The sequence below is a fragment of the Drosophila melanogaster genome, chromosome 3L (assembly GCF_000001215.4).
Source record: "Drosophila melanogaster chromosome 3L".
Lineage (NCBI taxonomy): Eukaryota > Metazoa > Arthropoda > Insecta > Diptera > Drosophilidae > Drosophila > Drosophila melanogaster.
Genome location: NT_037436.4, coordinates 9,578,236 through 9,596,912, shown reverse-complemented (window position 1 = coordinate 9,596,912; position 18,677 = coordinate 9,578,236). Strand labels below are relative to the sequence as shown.

Sequence of the window (18,677 nt, the reverse complement as noted above, 5' to 3'; positions counted from 1 at the left end):
ACGAGCCAAGCCCTCCTGCTGCGAACTGGGCTCCTCCGGCGCCATGTCCTGGCACATCCTTGTCTGCTGGCCCCGCTGATATGCAATGCCTTTCTATTACATGCAAAGCGCGTTAAATTAATTGAACTGTAAAGTGTCAGCAGCAGCGGCGGCATTGGAAGTGGCAGGACCTGAATAAGGACATGTTGCCCAGCATGTTGCATTTAATTTTTATTATTTTCACTTTATTCTATTGCGTTGAACCAGAGCAACTTATATTTATTCAACTTGGTTAAAGGCTAGGCTAAAGTAGCTTATAAAAACTTTTCCTATTTGTCGCAATTGTTTGCGAAATGCATGAATGGATGTACGAGTATGTGTGATGTGTGAAGTGTTCGTGTGTTTCTGTGTCCTGTTTTTATGCTTAGTACAAATTTCAGTTTCAGTCTCAAAAATCGTTTTGCATAAATTAACTAAAACCATTTTACGTAAATTAATTTGTGTTTTTGTTCTGACATTTATAAATTTCGTACCTAAATTGCGAAAATGTCATAAAACCGTTAGGAAAATCGAGTTTTCATTGTAATGCCGCGCAATAAACGAAAGAGCTACCAAATAATGCAATAAAAACTCGACCGAGTTTGATGATGATTGAAAACCATTTGGCCGGCTTTAGCTTCACTCAAATTTAAATTGCAGAATTTCGTTCACCCCCATGATTGTCAGTGTTTCGCAGATATCTCTGCATATTCAACTATCCCTAACTGGCTATACTATCCCTAACTTAACCCATCAAGGGTGAAGTGCAATCAGTACAACACCTTTGCAGCTACCCACCTAAGTAGTATGTGTCTAGCTACCCTACGAACCCCGCTTTTTATAGCCAACAAATCCTCATAAATTTTGAGTAAATTGCTTATACGCCGCGTATGCCGCAAGTTCGGTTTGCATTTTCCCTCAGCAGCTGACTTAAATTTATAGAGTTACCCAAATAAAAAACGGGAAAAAAACGGGCAAGGAAGGGACTGCCAAGCGTAAAAGTAGAATCGATTTATGCATAAAAACGGTGGAGCTGGCTGAAATTTATGAATATCAAACATTTGATCTTTTTGGTACGGGGTGCACCGGAAAAGCTCCTTCCTGCGCATTCTGTTTTTCCCCGTTTTCACCGCCTTTTCTGTTGAATCTGCTGCTGTGGTACTGGCCCTTGTTTGCTTAGCTTAATAACCAGTTTTTCTCGTACACGAAAAGTTGGTCAAGTTAATGCTCTTTTGGCTTTTGGCAGTAGGTGTGTATGGTTGGCTACGTGACGTATGATTAATGTGCGTGGCTTGTTCGCCTAATGAATTGGCCACAAGATTCTCACCGTGTTTCCTTACTGGCCCAAATACTTCTATTCAGTTAATACTTAAATACACATTGAGCTTACGTTTTATGCTCACTAATTGACTTATGTCCTATGCCTGTTGCATGGCATCTCAATGAGCATGTCGTTCCGTTACGTTCCGTTTTGTTTCGTTTCGCTTCGTTTGGGTTAATTTGGTCCTTTAGTCTATTGGTTTTCATACTAGCTAGCTATGCCTATGCAGAAATTTATCAAAGCTACACTTAGGGCTATGCTAAAAACTCACTTAACAGCTAATAAACGCACACATTACGTGAATCCGAGGACGATGATGTGAACAAGGACCTCCTCAGAACGTTGTCACTTTGCCCAGCCGCATGCCGAGCAATTTACGACGCTTTTTGGCGCTCAGCTTTGTCCAAATGGTGCTGCTGCCCTCCACCAGCAGGAACTCATCGCATAAATCATCCGTCTCCTTTGCGATGCCGCCGTAGAAATGATCCTCCTGATACTTCTCCGAACGCGAATCGCCGGAAACGAAGCCGCTCTCCGGACGGGACAAGGATGCGGTGTGCCAGGGTAGTTGTTGGAACCATCGGGCCACTTTCGCCGTTGAGGATAGCTGCGGGAAATGGGAAATGGAAAATCGGTGGGTGTGGTAGCGTTAAGCGTGGTGGGGCAAATACGTTAAAGTCAGTGTGTAAATTTATGCAAATGAGTTATGTGCGCAAATTGCTGCCCACCAGCGAAATCCGTAGGCAACTGGGAAAGAGAAAAAAACTCGGAAGAAACTCAACGAATGCCAACTGCCGAGTGTAGAGTGAAAAATGGCGACACTTGTTTTTGCTTCTGTTCCTTGGGCCACGGCATCGTTTTTCATTTATCCAGGGAGGGAAATTCATACACTGACCGTCCCACGGGGCGGATGCTTAATGCGCTTAAAAGTGTGCTGCATGTTTTTGTGTCGGAAAAGTCATTAGGGAAATTGCCCAGTCTGGCGTTAACTTTCAATTATTAACGACAGTATATAGAGTATGAATATACATATAAACGACTGGAAACAAGTGCCAAGGGTTTTTACATAATTATGCGATTTTTATTATTATTTCTGGTTGTTTGCCGTTCATTTTTGCCGCCTATATTCCATATTCAAATGAATATTTGAAATTGTAATTTACACATAACTTTTCAGCCTGGCAACTAATTAATGCATTCCCCATGATTATTGCATTTTTGCGAATAAAGATTATGCGGGTCACGCATGAATTGAATTAAAATACAACAATTTACAAAAATAACAGTATCGAATTTAATCAGTTTAGACTAGACTCATTAGCTTAATCACTAGGTGTATAGATATAGTTTTTCATTTAGGGGAGAGAAAATACTTTCAAACGATTATTGCGAACTTGAGTAAGTTTCTTCGTTGCTGATATGCTAAGATTATGTTTCACAAATACTTTTACTTAAGGTTTATCGCTGCTGGCCCGGAAGCTAACCAAACTTTCGAGTATTATAAACTTTCGACTTTGGCACAGTTTTGAGCTAGAAGATATTGCTAAATAGATATACATTACATAGATATATTACACTTAAACGGACGTTGAGCTGGGCAAATAATTGGCACACTAAACGCCAGCGATGCGTTCTGCTAGGACACCTAAAATGCAAAACTAAAGTAGGCTTCCATTTCTCCTAAATTAATACTGTTGCACCCACTCATTCACTCGTTCCTCATGCACGCCCACTTCCACTTTTCGTATCCTTTAACCTATGACCTGGTCCACTGGGCGTTTCGAAGCCCTGCTCCTATTTGGTGGTGTGCCTGGCCCAGGTGGTCCTCTGCACCTGGCTCATCATCTGGCTGCGATTGGGCACCTTCTCGCTGGTGCTGCGTGTGATGAAACTGGGCGTGGCCGATAGCTTTCTTTGGTGACCCGCCTCATCGGTGACCCTCAGCAAAACCGTATTGAATCGCGTTTCCCGACTGCTGCTACTATTGCTATTGCTATTATTGTTGTGGTTCTGGTTGCCATTGCTGCTTCCAGGACTAATGTTGTTATTGCTGCTCCTCAAACGTGGCGAGGATGGGGAGTCCAGGGTGGAGGAGCTACGACTGGTATCCCGCGTGCTGGTCGATCCTCCACAGGCCAGTCCAGCCAGATTGCCATTGGACACCGCCGCCTTGAGTTGCTCCTCCAGATTATTCAGATTCTGCTCGATGCTCAGGCGTATATCCTCGTTCAAGGACGAACTCCCGGCAAAGGAATTCCGATTCATGGTGCCCAACGGTGAGGGGGTCAGTGTTCCCGTGGCTGCCGGTGAGGTTAGGAAATTGAAACCTCCGGCTCCGCCAGCATTGTTGTTTGGCGTGGCCGGTGTGCAGGACAAGGGATTCACATAGAAGAAGGAGTTGTGCGCCGTGGCCGAGGGCGTTGGCTGGCTCTGGCCAGGATTGGCATTCAAGTTCAGTGCCTGCAGGCGATTCAACAGCTCCTGATTCACCTGGAACAGATCCTTGGACAATGCGTCCTGCTGCTGTTGTTGCTGCTGCTGCTGCAGCTGATTGCTGATGCTCTGCAGCGCACTCATCGACGGATACGGACTACTGCCCCCCGCAGCGGGAGGGGGCGTGGCCGCAGTCGGTGCCGCCTGCGTTTGTTGCTGCTGCTGCTGCTGCTGTTGTTGCTGCTGCTGCTGCAGATTCTGGAGGTGCTGGCTCTGCTGATTCAGGCCACTCAGCTGGTGACTCAGCGAGGTCAACTGCTGATTGATGCTGCCAAGATTGCTGATCTGTTGGTTGATCGTGGCCAGATTGTTGTTGTTGCTCGTGGCCTGCAGCAGCATTTGTAGCTGCGATTGCTACACGATGGAAAGGGTGAAAGTTCAAGGGACATTAAGTTCTGCAGTTCTCTCTCAATCAATCAACAACAACGACAACGAGAGCGCACAACAAAAACGGGGCAACTATTGATAAACACACGTGCAAAAACAAACGGCAGCCAAGAAAAACAGAAACAAAACTCATGCAAAAATGCCGCACAGCTTGAAAAGGCTCGAAATGAGCGCAAATTTACGATCGCATAACTCAAAAGCCTATATAGCATATATAGTAATCGGTATAATCCTCACCTGTGGCGCCATTCCGATGTTGGCCGACGTGAGTCCGGCTGTCTGCTGCTCATTGTAGGCCCCCAAAGAGGCCAGGTGCTCCAGGAGCTCGCGGTTCTGCTGCAGCAATTGTTGGGTGCGCGCCTAAAGGATTACATACATCAGTGGTTAGTTTTAAATCCCATTAGGGACAACAGTTCTCCCGTCGGTAGAAAACCCACCTGTGCCTCGATGCGCGCATTGGTCTCCGAGATGAGCTGCTCCCGCACCAGCATCAGTTGACCCAGAGCCTGGCGCGTCTGCAGAGCCTGTGCCTCCAGCTGGTCCTTCAGCTGAGTGATCTCAGAGCGCGGCGAGGAAGGTGAGCCTGGCGACTTGTCGTCCACATCGCACTATTGGAAGCGGAGGGTATAAAGAAATATTTATAATATATATATAATATTATATTAAATTTTTATACTAAATCCTGCTTTATTCAAAAAACAAAATATTTTAAAACTAGGTCAGGTGCTCTATTAAATTTTAATGTCTTCTATGTATTGCGAGAGTTCAAAGAAAATGTGTTTTTGCAAAATATGATAAACAAGCTTGGTATGTTCTTGGAAATGTTATGACTTTTCTACACCGTTTCAATTGATAGACTAGTTTCACTGTTTAATTATTAAGCCATTAAAAATTACATGTTTCTTTTATTACCATAAGAACATGAAAACATTTCACTAAAAATGGAATTAAATTGACACATATAATTGTAAAACTGTGCTATTTGGTGCTTTACAAGCGAGATTCCTTTCCTTTTTATTCCCAGTTTAGCCTTGACAGTTCTCGGGGCCAACGAAAAGTTATTGAATTTGAATTTTATTGTAGCTACAGCTTGTTTACCCCCCCACTTCTGACCGAGTTGGTTAGGTAAACAAAGGGGAAATATTATTTTATACATTATGATCTAAACAGAAATGCCAGCCAGCAATGGGCCACATTGTATTTGATTTCATTTCGAAGATTTCGCCTCATTAAAATTCACCATTGCCGGCATTTTAATTGCCCTGCCAGGATATGGCAGTGATTTCGCTTATTATTAGCGGTCCATTGACCACAATTATTATAATAGACATTCATAAGTTACTCACCAGCAGGCTGTTCGATTTGCGTAGACTCGAATGCGATGGCATTATATCCAAGTGGTTCGGCCGCTGCGGCTGCGTGTGGTTCAGATCGGGCGTTATGGCCAAGTGCTCTAAAAATAGTGAAATAATTAGATTTGCGAACTGAATAGCTGCTGGCTGGATGATGGCTGGTTGGTTGAGCAAGTGTGCCGTGTAAGATTGTGCTCAATCGACCTCCAATTTGTCAAGGTCGCGGGACACCCACGCGGCCCACCTGGTGGTCTAGTGCCCCACGATCCGCACTGGCAGCCACTTTCGCGCTTAATTTCCCATTAATTACAGCGTCTAGAGTTCGATATTTGTTTTGATTATGCTCTTTTTGTATCGTATAAATAATGATACAATTAACTAGTCGCTTGTGCATTCGTTACGAATGCCATGATGATCAGGGATAATGATAATGAACTTGAATAGAGAATATAGACGATGGGGCGTGCGAAGTTCACTTCTGTTTTCGGCTGCCATTTGAGTTTGATTTGTTGGCAAATATTTAAGAAATTTCTTCTTAGAACTGGGGGATAAGGCGCCATAAATTCATATAAAGGTATAGGTATATACGGCAAAATATTCGTTTCGCACCTGGGGCACGTGTTAATTGCCGATGAATTGCTACAAGCGCTGTAAAAATCCTTCACAGCATGTAAATTAATTTGCTGTTCCGCATGATTTTCACCCGCCAAGCATTTTGGCAAATAATTGTTGGAATTCGCCAGCCTCAATTCCTGCTCATATCCAACAAGGATTCTGCTCAGAAAAAACACATGTTGTCTGGGCTAAATTTAAACACTATCTATTGTCGAATTTTTACAACCCAAATGACCCATTTTGTGGAACACATCATACTCAATTAGAGAGCTCTCGCCAAAACAGCTGCAAAACGATTCCGTGACATGGAACAGCAATAAGTAATACAAAATGTTCAGCTCTTACTTATAGCTATTCTATAGTACGGTGTGTTTTGGATATACTATTTTTGCAAATCGTGCGGCCAAAGACAATAAATGGGGTGTTGATTGATGTAATGGCGTACTTATTACACATACGACCTGTGGTCGCAGCAGGCCAAAAAAAAATATACAATTTTAATAATTTTGTTTTGAGGTATATACACATACAACGATTTGTGTCTGTTTAAAGTTTTTCGGAACTGTATAGGTAAATAAATAAAATTTACAAAGTTGGCAGTAGTCTATACAGATAAATCCTCATCATTGGAGGCAATAAATCTGAGGGTAAGGAAAAATCTTTTCTCAAATATGTATATATATTTATGAGACAGAGATGTCAATTAACTTTTAGATACTTCTTCTCGCTTAGAAATTCTTGAAAAGTGAAGTTTTTGTTTAGATATATTTTCAATCAAGTTAGCTGTGGGGACCCAATTTGCAGCATAATCTCAAGCATCTGTGCTAGGGTATTGAACTTTGAACTTGGCTGATCAAATCTTCCTAATCTCAACAGAATGTCGCACAGACAAAGACAAACACTCGCGTTTATTATTTCAGTGTCGCGTCGTTGGTACAACTACTTAAAAGTCAACCAACGCTGTCGGGAAAATGACTATATACAGAAAATTACAAGACCTCAGATGGAATGGTGGCTAAGATATTGAAATAAATAAATTATTTTTGGCACACGACTGCAGGGCACGCCCACACACACACACATAGGCACCCACTTTTGGCCACCACGTGAATGTTTCGTGGTCTCGAGTGTCGCCTGGTAACAAATTCGGTTTCAGTTTTCCCGAATTGAATGGTGATGCCATGGTTATGATGAGAGTATCAGCAAATAATCCATCTCCGATAAGTAGCTACCTTTGGCTCGTTTTCCCACTTGGGTGTTATTTATATTTATATTCTCGGAATTTCTTGCCAATGATGTCGCTGGATTGTTTTAGACAAAAGATTGCAAAAAGAATTGCTTTTCTCGTGAGGTTTTCAATATTATTTTATTTTTTTCCCTCTTATTTTTGGCAGCAGCAACGCGTTGATGACGTCAAACTACGCCTTGCCTGTGTAAGAGTGTTCGTCAAGGGGGAGGGGTTAAAAATGGAAGGGGGAATGGGAAGAAGGCAGGTTGGTCGGCAAGATGGAAAACCGCACGAAGATTATTGAAAATTGAAGCAATATGTGGAAATTGCTTAACAGCGTCGAAGTGTATGTCGAAAGCGGCTGCTTCTGTTCTCGGTACTTTTATTCTTATTTTCACTTGCTATTATTTTTAAATATTTTCATCTCATATGCGCAGTCATCTTTCGTACTGAACTTTTTACTTTAGCAGTTGTCTGTTCAGTGTGGATACTCATGTATGTACACAATATACATATATCATGTGTGCAGTTGCAATTTGTATATTTACGGAAATAAGGAGAAGAAAACACAGCAAAATTTTAAGCCAAATAAGGTATGAGCACCCTACCTGAAATGCCGAAATAATAAACTAAAACTTAGTAAATTATATCTGATAATCTGGCCGAAGTAATGGCACTTTCAGGTGCTTCCTATTCCGATTAATTTTAAAGACTTAACCAGAAAAAATCGCTGCTTTCCCCTTCTGACAATCTCCTCGGAGAGTAAAATGCAATTTAAATGCAAATGCCTGACTCGCCGCATCGAACTGAATTCGAAATTAAAGAGCAGACATTTGCATGGGAATGCAAAAATGAATAGGAAACTAATGCGACCAGCGTCCAGACTCCAGAGATTCACCCAGGAAGCTGGCAGCCGACTGCGACGACAGCCAGAGCTTTTCATTTATTTATTGGCCAGTCAACGAACCATTTTCGCCCCCCATTTTTCACCCAACCGTTTTTTTTTTTTGCCCTTTTCCATTTTACAGCGAATGAATTTTCCGCCGACACTCACCTTTCTTGGGCGTCTCGTTGTCGCCGCCACCGCGTTCACCATCCTCGGATAGCTGCTGCTCGCTGATCTGCTCCACGTCCAGCAGCTCCGATGAGGATATATCGGAGCGTTCGTCATTGGGTTCCAGGGAATTCTTATGAAGATTAAATTTGTGGCACACTTCAAAGGCTTGTCCCACGGTGCGAACGATGCGCATCGCCTGAGACTGCAAAAGACGTAGAGATGGTAAAGGAAGGGGATTAATTTAATTGCATTATGGATACCACACAGAGTGGCGGCGCCACTAAGATATAACAATTCCACCCAGCCACTTCCCCCCCACCGATGATTCTCCCACTGACAGCAATTAAGCAGCTACTGCATATTACGCATACGCCCCGTTGTTGCATTGAACCCACCTCCGGATCGCTTGTCGCACAGCCGCAGGAAATTGCATCCTTTGTGCGATTATTGCATAAATTATCACAGTCCGCTATCGCTAAGCCAACCCTGCTTCGCTCCAAGGGTGAGCTGCGACGCCTCTGTCTCGCCTGCCGCTGTTCGCTGAGTATGAGTGGTAGTATTTGGTCGCCGGCAATAATGGGTTCCCGGAACGAAAGCTTCTTGCGCGGCTTATCGGTTTTGGGGCGTTCCAACATAATGCTGCCATTAGCATTGCCACCTCCACCGCCGCCACTGCTCAGGCTGGAGCTGCTCTGCTGATCGCTGAGACTCTTGCGCCGCTGCAGCTGATGACGCTGCTCGGATCGCTGGTGGAGAAGATGTGCCCGTCGGAGCGCCTCCGGCGATGCTTCATAGTGATCGCCGGGTAATCTCTTAAACTTCAACCGCGCCTTCAGAACATCTCCATTCGATTGGGCAGCATTGGATGTGGAATTGCTGGCCTTGTGACTGGACTTGGCCACGGGCTGCTCCTTCTTTATAATGTACACCGTATTCTCATCGTCATTGAAGAGTATGTGCTTGGGCTTGTGGTCTATGTAGGTGTCATCTATGAAACGTGGCGGTTGACTCACAGGACCTCCTCCCGTCGCAGGAGCCATCTCCCGCTCCACACAGCCAATAAGTTCTCGAATATCCAAGCTTTTGTTGCGCGACAGGTGCTTCTGTTTCTTTTTGTGCGAAGGAACGGGAGATTGTGGTGGCTTATCCTTAAGCTGCAGATTTTTATCTCCCACCAGGATATCACGGATGAGACCACCGCCACTGCGGAAAATGTTCTTGTGATAGTGCACCTCCGAGGATTTCTCTGCAGGGGTAACCGTGGAAACAGAGGCCTGCTGTTCCGCCGGCTGACTTTGAACCTTGGTCATGTTGACCTTGCTGCGACTTCGCGTCCAGGGCAGGAAATCAAAGGCCTTGGTTATGGGACTACGTGGAACTACGTGGGCGGAGCTGTCCGCATGGCGCTGCTTGTGCGGAGCAGCCATGGCTAGGGTCTTCTCGTGCTTCATGGCCACAACAGGCAGCTGGACAGAGTTCGGTGATCCGCGAAAAGTATCCGCAATCCGCAAGGTCGTTAGCTCGCCAATTTGTCACTGTTCACACTAAGTTCAATGCTGTTCAATGCTGTATTTTCTTCACTGTTTTCAATCGACCAATTAGTTGGCTATTAATTTCATAATTGCTTAGGGTTCTGCGGCTGCCTCCCTTGATCCAGGTTATTCACACACCGCCGATGCGCCATTTTTCACACCTGCCAGGTGCTATATGCATTGTTTATGTTTCTCTTTCGCCTTCAGGCTGTTGTTTTTGATGCCGTTTCTTTTGCGTGTTCATTTATTTGTGTATTGAATTATTTGCAACTTTTCATGTTGCCTACATATCGGCAAAAATATATAAATATTATTATTTTTGGTTATTTTGCCGAATATTTCTGCCGCGTGCACGTCCGCGATTTTTCGTTTCAGAACACCATCCCCTCCAAAAAATACAAAAACTGTCAATCTGATGTGGGTATTGTTATGGTAAGTCAGCGGGCGAAATTTATGTCAATCAGCAAGCGAATGACTTGCATCGGTTTGCTGTCAAGTGAATCAGTGCCTAGTTGCAGTTTTATAAGCATTGAACTTTGAAGGTCCCTCATATATAGGATTATACAGATCATAACAAAATATTTCACTAAACTTGTTTGAATAAAAACAAATATTTGGTAGCAATTTTATAGAGATTATTCTTTTTCCCTTTACTTTTACCTACTTTTTCATAAGAAACATAACAAATTGAATCAACAATATGTAAAAGAAATATGCCATCAGTCACAAAACATTTTGGCAACACTTGCTAAACATTTTCTATTACTAATTAAGGCTGATCTGCCGTATAAGTTTGTGGTTTCGACTTTCAGGAGAATCCCGGCCAGAACTTGGCCACCACTTGAGCACTTTGAAGGGCTACTTCAGTGGCAGCAGGTTGAGCACTCGCCCGAAACGACATTAACAACACATCAATTTGAATTATTTTGACAAGCAGTGACAGCACTTGTTGCGCAAGTTGGCAAACAAATGAAGCGAAGCATGCTTACAACACGTTCAATATTTGGTGATTTGTGGGATACAAAACCAACTCGGCCATTTAACAGAGCTTTCAAGGTGATTTTACAAGAGGCGTCGAATCGTCTCACTTTGCCGCTTTATCAGCCAGTTCAATTTTTCGTTCCAGCATTGCGCATACGCCACGTGCGCCATGGAAATCTGTCTTAACGAAGGTGCCAACTGATTGTCTATCTCGACTGAATGACTAAATCTACACACATACATATTTCTCCCTCGCGTGTGGCTTGTGCAATTTCGCATAAATCAAATTGAAAACTATAAAAAGTAAACGGATAAAGTGTGTGGCAATTTACATTCGTTACAGCGAAACCAGAAAGAGAACTTAAATAAATATGAACGAGCGAAAAAGAATATTGCGTGGCATTTTCGTGGAAAACTACTTGAAAATTTATGGCGTTAAGAATGACTTTTGTTAGCTCTCGTTTTATGTATTTATTTGAATTTTAATTTTCATTTTACCCAGCACAGCAATCAAATCACTGGCACTGCCACTGCCAGTTTGTTTGTTTTTACCGGGCTCGTTCGCCTGTCATAAGGGAAAATTTTTACAGAGAAAATCTTTGTGTCTGGCCTGGTATTTTAGCACCGTTTTTAATGGCAATGCCATTGCCTCTGGGTTGCCCTGATATACCCGTGCCATCTGGCCAGTGTTTACTGTGGCCATAAGTCGCCGGTGGTCACGATGTGGGGACTCGTAGCATTCGGAGGCAGAAGCCACAGAAGCCACTTCCGCAGCTGCAGTTGACCACAGTTGGCCACAGTTTACCACAGGGAAAACTGCAGCTCGTAAATTCTGCACATTGTCACGTGGTCCAGATGGGTGGGCATGTTGCTACTACGAGTGTACCCCTCTGCTAATGAAGTACTCATTAGTCATGCAGGGTCTGCGGCACTTGAAAATTCAGTTTACACACCTCGACGAGAACAAACGATACGAAAATACCCAAAGAATATAAACTTAAGTATTTATAATTCGGCACTCGAACAAAGCGAGAAACACCTGCACACCGCACAACCTGCGTCTTTTGCACTCTTCGTTGTTCGATTTTAGAAATACTTTAAAGTAGGCTATTAAAATAATGGATCTATTTTGGCTTTAAATGCAAAAAAATAAAACCAAACGAAGCGAAAAGAAACGAAACAAAACAAAGGAAAGCGAGTCCGAATGTCGATGGGGGCAGCCATTTTTGGGAATATGAAAATTGAAAGAAGGAAAAATGAAATAATAAGGCACGTTGTGGTTTTCCCCGAGCCAATGGCTTTGCCAAATCCAACAGACAACAGGTAAATTTAAAATATTTCACCATTTTCTATGAACTATTCGAAACAAAACTTGAGAACAAAGTTATGTTTATGAAAATTCCATTTATATTTCGTGTTTATTTGGGAATTTTCAGCTGTCAAATTAGCTTTAGCTTGTTTATTATACTAATACGAAATATAGATATAAGTAAATAAGCGAAAGGAATCGTAAATATTTCAGCCATAATATCACGTGTGCGTTCGAGTTATTGGCCATAATTCTATTTATTTATACCAGCCCCCATAATTTCCGTGGACTGCCTGTAGTGCGAGTTGCTCATTAACAACTAATATGCATAAACAGTAAGTTTTTGGAGAAGTGTACGTCACTGAGTTAAGTTTGGCCACGAATGAATGAATATAATGAATGTACTCAAGAAGGAATATATAAACTACTTTTTTTTCACAATCTTGTAGCCTGGTGCTAAAATCGTATCACTGCCCGCACTTTGCAAACTTTTTCGAGTGGCTTGTGTTGCGGCTTTCCTCTGGTAATTAATTTTCCAGTCAATTTTCTGCTCTCGTGGCTCATTATTCAATCCTTAGCATTGTTTAAAAGTATTATGTTTGTGCTTTTTCCTGGCCACAAGCATTTAATGGCGTCAGCAGTCGAAATGCCAGAGAAAAACAGAAAATCGCATGACAAAACACTTTTGTGACTTGATTCCTGGGAACGATTATTTCCTATCACATTTTGAAACATTTCATTTCTCGCCCCACTGGGAATGATGATCTATGGGTGCGTTTAAATATTTTCCTTAATCTGCGACATTGCCTGAATTTATTAATTTGATCGGCATCAGGCGATGTTGAGTTTTATTTATTGAAGAGGGGATATGTTGTTTGCAGGTGGCAGAAATATTCTTATAAATTTAATGAAATTTATTTTCTTTTGCTTTTATTATTATTATCATTTTTAGCACGTTTCACTTCACGAACACTCACGCACTTATTGCATAATTTGGTATATTTTTTTCTGTGATCAAACGTTTTGTGAATTGCCGCACGTCTGCAAAGGGGCGCCGTCTAGAACGCACTGGACAAAGACCGAAATGGGAGAGGAGATTGCCGATCGATCTAGATATATAGATCGTATTGTAGCCGGCTAAATGGAAAAGCTTTTTCCGCTAAGCTTTTACGCTCAGCTGTTGGCCACATCTACATGGCTACATGCTGCGTTTGTTTTGCTTTTTTCTTTGCCGTTCCAACGAAATCAAATTGCGAACCGATCGGCGAAACCCCCTAAGGCCGGTCCAACTCGGCGTATGCGTGATTGCAGGCACCGCTGTGACGCCACTGCTTTGTGTTTCGCGGAAGTAAACAAAACAGGGATCTTCACTTGTTTCGGCCATTTTCCGTTTTGGCTCCAGTTTAGCCATTAATCATATACCTTTTATCGCTTTGTCTGCCCCGAGTTTGTGTTGTATTCAGCTTTCAAATTGCGTTGCACTTGGCTGCAGCATGTACAACAAACGCCTGGATGATACTTGTATATCCAATGCCTGTCTCAGGTGCAACAAAGCTTTCCTCTGACGCACACGGCGTATGCGCGATTTTCGACACGTGCAGTCGTCGTGCGAATGATAATGCCGCTGTACACATATGCTTACTACCCTTCTACCTCTGGCCTTAATTTCTTGTGTGTCACTTGTCAGACGTTTTGAGAAACCAAAAATACATCGACTTCGTCTTCTGATGTATTGGAATTTTTTCCCCAGAAGTCCGCTTGTTAATTAGAAAGGAAAAAATAGAAATGCCAACTTGACATTGTCTAGCGACTGAAGTTGAAGGCCAGACGATTCTTTTTTGCGTTCTCTCGTGCTCTTTAATCATAAATTTGGAACATATCTGATTTGGAATTAACCAAGAGACCGCGTTCGGAGCGAAATCAAAGCAAATGCATTTCCCCCAGGCGAACACAAAGTAAAATCTGATTTATTTATTTTGCTAATCTCGGCAATAGCTTAATGGGGGGCGATGTCGCAGCGCAAATGGCCGAATCTCTGCCGATCCACTGGCCATAGCCATAGTCATATAACACGGAAATGGATGTGCCGGCTGGCCAGCGGACTGATGGACAGTTGCGACTTACTTTTCGCCGGGCTTGTATAGATCCCAATGCGCTGTAATGGCCAATGAAAAATTGGTCTAGACTCAGCCAAATTGACAATGAAAAATAACCATGGAATCATTGGTTCGATAAATAGAAACCGAATGCGAGAAGTGATGGCGAAAGTGACACAGATGGTTATAAGCAAGCAAAATGGTATAAAATTAAAATTTAAAATTTGAATAACTCGCATATTTTTAATTAAGTAAAAATGGAAATTTACATAGACAAATTTTGGTTAATAAACATTCGAAAAAGTTTTAATGAATTTTGCTATTTATTAGCTCAAAGTTTATTTACACATCATAATGTGCTATATTTTTGTAGCTTTAAAAAAAGTGAATTTTAATTAGTCTGCTTCCGAAAAATTTGTATTCCCAGTATTTTTCCACCCACTTTTAGTCTCTACTAATTAATGGAAACTAGATCAAATAGGACGCAATTTTAGCACATCTAATAAACTGCACTTTGCTCTTTATAGCGTGCATATTTTTTTCTTGTTTATTTGTTAGTTGTTTTCGTTTCGGTTTTCCAATGCTGGATACTAGCCAAAAAGCTGCATGCCACTAGACAGTTTGCACAAGAGCCGGATTCCTATTTTTAGAGCTTCCATGGATGACGATGCGGGATGCAGTGCGAATGGTAATCGTTATGTCAAGTAAGTCACATGTAGTCCGCGCATTATGCGAATTGCGGACATAAACATTTCATGGGGCGGGGTAAAAGTAAAAGCCTAGGGCAAACATTTGAATCTGGAAACTCACCTTTTTGTGACTTTTGAAGACGGAACACTTGAACGTATCCGTGCTGGCATCGCGCGCTATGTAGCTGAATATCTTGAGATCGCTGCTGTCGTGGGACACGTAGAATATTCTATAGATGGGATGATTGAGCAACTCGATGTCCTCGGGGTCATTGGTCCAGTTCTTTTTCTAAACAACAAGTAGTTCAATTATACCAAGCATATATATGTAGTTAGGCATTGACTTACTTTTCGACGGCGCTTTTTGAGCACAACGCGCACGCCATTTACCGATATGTGAATGGTGACCTTTCGCTTCTTCAGATTCTGCACTTTGCACTCGTACTGTGGGGTAGAAAAAAAAAACGAATAATATGTATCTGTATAAGTTTTCCGCCGATTTCACGTAATTCCAGAATTTTCAATTAACATTTGACTGCCTGTGACGGCTCGCCTAATGGCACAGACATGACAATAACAAGCGCCAAATTTACCACGTCTTCCCTGCTCCACTTCTCCATTCCCATCAGCTGACAGACAGGGCCAATACACAATAACCCACATACTAACACAAACCCCCAAAAGAAGAAGAAAACCCGACTAACTCGGTTTAAGCCACGGCACGCACGACTTCGTGGAGCGATGGAAAAGGGAAAGAATAAACAAGCCTCGTTACTTTTTATGCTACTAGAATGGTATTTTTTTCTCTTCGAGCCAGCTTCCTTTTGCCTTTTGGCCATATGTACATATATAGTCGCATGGGAGATGAGCAATCGAGTGGACGTGTTCACAGAAGTCGCGGATAAAACAAAAACGTAATTGTGATCCATCACAAACATTTGCGCAGATCGTGTGCTTATCTCACAAACAAAATCTATTTTTAGTCACTGCATAACGGTGACGGCTTCGGTTCGCGAAACTTATCAGCAACTAGCAATTTCTAAGCTGTGTTGTTTTTGCCCCTCGCCCTGCGCGCTGCGCAAGCGGGAGGTTGTTACAATTTACCTTACAAGTAAACCGGTAAATCTTATCGTGTTTAGTAAATATCAATTGCATTATACGGCATAAGTATAAAGACAATTGATATAATGGAGAATTCATTTGCTCAATCGCGACCTAGCAATGGGTGCGATAAATTTGAGAAAATGAGGAAAGTAGCAGGTGTTGAGCCAGGAGAATTACGCTCCCAACTCCGCGCCAGCTGTGCAGTTGTTTCCCCTAACCTGGAAGGTATGCCAACTCAATCTACGGTCTCCAGCTTAATGGTGACAATCAGCAGCAACACCAATGCAAGTGTTACCTGCACTATTTCTAACGTACAGGCCAACATGATCTGTACTCCTACATACACTGATTGCACAACCGTGACCACTAGCATTTGCCCAACTACGCCTTATGACAATGGACTGCCGACACCTCTGTCATCACTGCCCAATAAGCCATCTAAAGCGAAATGCCCCTTTCAAGCACATGATCGTACTGTCAACAGGAAACGAAAAGGCGTGTCTCAGCCCCCATTACCTATCCTCACCCCTTCTCCAAGCCGTAAAACTAAAAGGCAGGCCACTATGCCACTCAATGAGGAGGCCTCTACCTCCACTGCAGCAGCATTAAATAACAATCGCTTCGCGCTTTTGTCTGCTGAAGCGGAGAATATGGAGCAAGACGTGTCGGATGCTGATTCTGACATTGAAGACTCTGCTGCCCGAGATGGTGGTGGACAATCCGCTAAATATAGCAAACCCCCAGCCATATGCGTACCAAGTGTAAGTGATCCGGTCACCTTGGAACGGGCTCTTAATCTGAGTATTGGCTCCTCAAACTACTACATCCGCACCTCTAGATTTGGTGTATCCAGAATCTATACAGCCAACCCTGATGCTTTCCGCACCGCTGTAAAAGAACTAAATAAGTTAAATTGTCAATTCTGGCATCACCAACTTAAAGAAGAAAAACCCTACAGAGTAGTGCTTAAAGGAATCCATGCTAATGTTCCTAGTTCGCAGATAGAACAAGCATTTAGTGATCACGGCTATGAGGTCCTTAATATCTATTGCCCCAGAAAGTCTGACTGGAAGAACATTCAGGTAAACGAAGATGATAATGAAGCTACAAAAAACTTCAAAACTAGACAAAATTTGTTTTATATTAATCTTAAACAAGGCCCGAATGTTAAAGAGTCTCTTAAGATAACTCGACTTGGCAGATACAGAGTCACTGTTGAGCGCGCTACACGTAGAAAAGAACTGCTACAATGTCAAAGATGCCAAATTTTTGGACACTCTAAGAACTATTGCGCCCAGGATCCTATTTGTGGTAAATGTAGTGGTCCCCATATGACCGGGTCCGCTTTGTGCATAAGTGACGTATGTCTGTGTATAAATTGTGGTGGTGATCATGTCTCGACAGACAAAAGCTGCCCTGTCAGAGCAGAGAAAGCCAAGAAGCTAAAACCAAGGTCCAGGCTACCGATGACTAATAATATTGCCACACTCAAACCTCCACAACGTTCTTCAAGCGGTTACATACCAGCTGAGGCATTAAGAACCAACATCTCTTATGCTGATATTGCTCGACGCAACACGACTCAATCTAGGGCTCGTGCTACTGTGCAGGCTGAAGTTATACCAACGTCGGACAATAGCCTTAACAATAAATTTATGACGTTAGACAACTCCATTCGGGCCATCAATACGAGAATGGACGAACTATTTAAGCTTATACACGAAACTGTAGAGGCTAATAAAGCTTTCAGAGAACTGGTTCAGGTTCTAATTACACGTATTCCTAAATGACTCAACCAACCTTAAAAATCGGATTGTGGAACGCTCGCGGATTAACAAGGGGCTCTGAGGAGCTTCGGATATTCCTCAGCGATCACGATATAGACGTAATGCTTACCACGGAAACACACATGCGAGTTGGTCAGCGCATCTATCTCCCAGGGTATCTTATGTATCACGCCCACCACCCCAGTGGTAACAGTAGAGGTGGCTCTGCAGTCATCATAAAATCTAGACTTTGTCACAGCCCTCTGACACCTATCTCTACTAATGACAGGCAGATAGCGAGAGTGCACCTGCAAACATCGGTTGGGACCGTCACTGTAGCTGCTGTTTATCTACCTCCAGCAGAAAGATGGATAGTAGATGACTTCAAATCCATGTTTGCTGCGCTAGGCAACAAATTTATTGCTGGTGGTGATTACAATGCCAAACATGCATGGTGGGGGAACCCAAGATCCTGTCCTAGAGGTAAAATGTTGCAAGAAGTCATTGCACATGGGCAATACCAAGTTCTGGCTACGGGCGAACCCACTTTCTACTCTTACAACCCTTTGTTAACACCATCAGCCCTTGATTTTTTTATAACCTGTGGGTACGGCATGGGCAGGCTAGATGTACAAACTCTCCAGGAACTCTCGTCGGACCATCTTCCTATTCTGGCTGTATTGCACGCTACACCGCTAAAGAAACCACAACGCGTACGTCTACTTGCCC

At 42.9% G+C, this 18,677-nt stretch overlaps 1 protein-coding gene across 3 annotated transcripts in view, besides 1 other annotated feature; it reads right to left on the bottom strand.

The window, feature by feature from the left end:
- Window positions 1-199: 199 nt before the first annotated feature.
- The window catches only part of CG42673 (uncharacterized protein), a 49,494-nt gene continuing 31,016 nt past the window's right edge, over window positions 200-18,677 (bottom strand). Inside the window, exons 4-10 of one of the 3 annotated variants that reach the window (NM_001202149.2) lie at window positions 15,427-15,522; window positions 15,200-15,367; window positions 8,469-8,673; window positions 5,566-5,672; window positions 4,657-4,827; window positions 4,457-4,579; window positions 200-1,946 (exon numbers count right to left, since the gene is read on the bottom strand). In NM_001202149.2, the coding sequence (NP_001189078.1) occupies window positions 1,674-1,946; window positions 4,457-4,579; window positions 4,657-4,827; window positions 5,566-5,672; window positions 8,469-8,673; window positions 15,200-15,367; window positions 15,427-15,522 (1,143 nt within the window). In that variant the 3' untranslated portion in view covers window positions 200-1,673. Of the gene's footprint in view, window positions 1,947-2,403; window positions 4,187-4,456; window positions 4,580-4,656; window positions 4,828-5,565; window positions 5,673-8,468; window positions 8,674-8,866; window positions 10,287-13,270; window positions 13,364-15,199; window positions 15,368-15,426; window positions 15,523-18,677 lie in introns of those variants that run through there. The other 2 variants (NM_168352.2, NM_168353.2) reach the window with 2 other exon arrangements.
- Window positions 15,932-18,677: part of a mobile genetic element that runs on past the window's edge.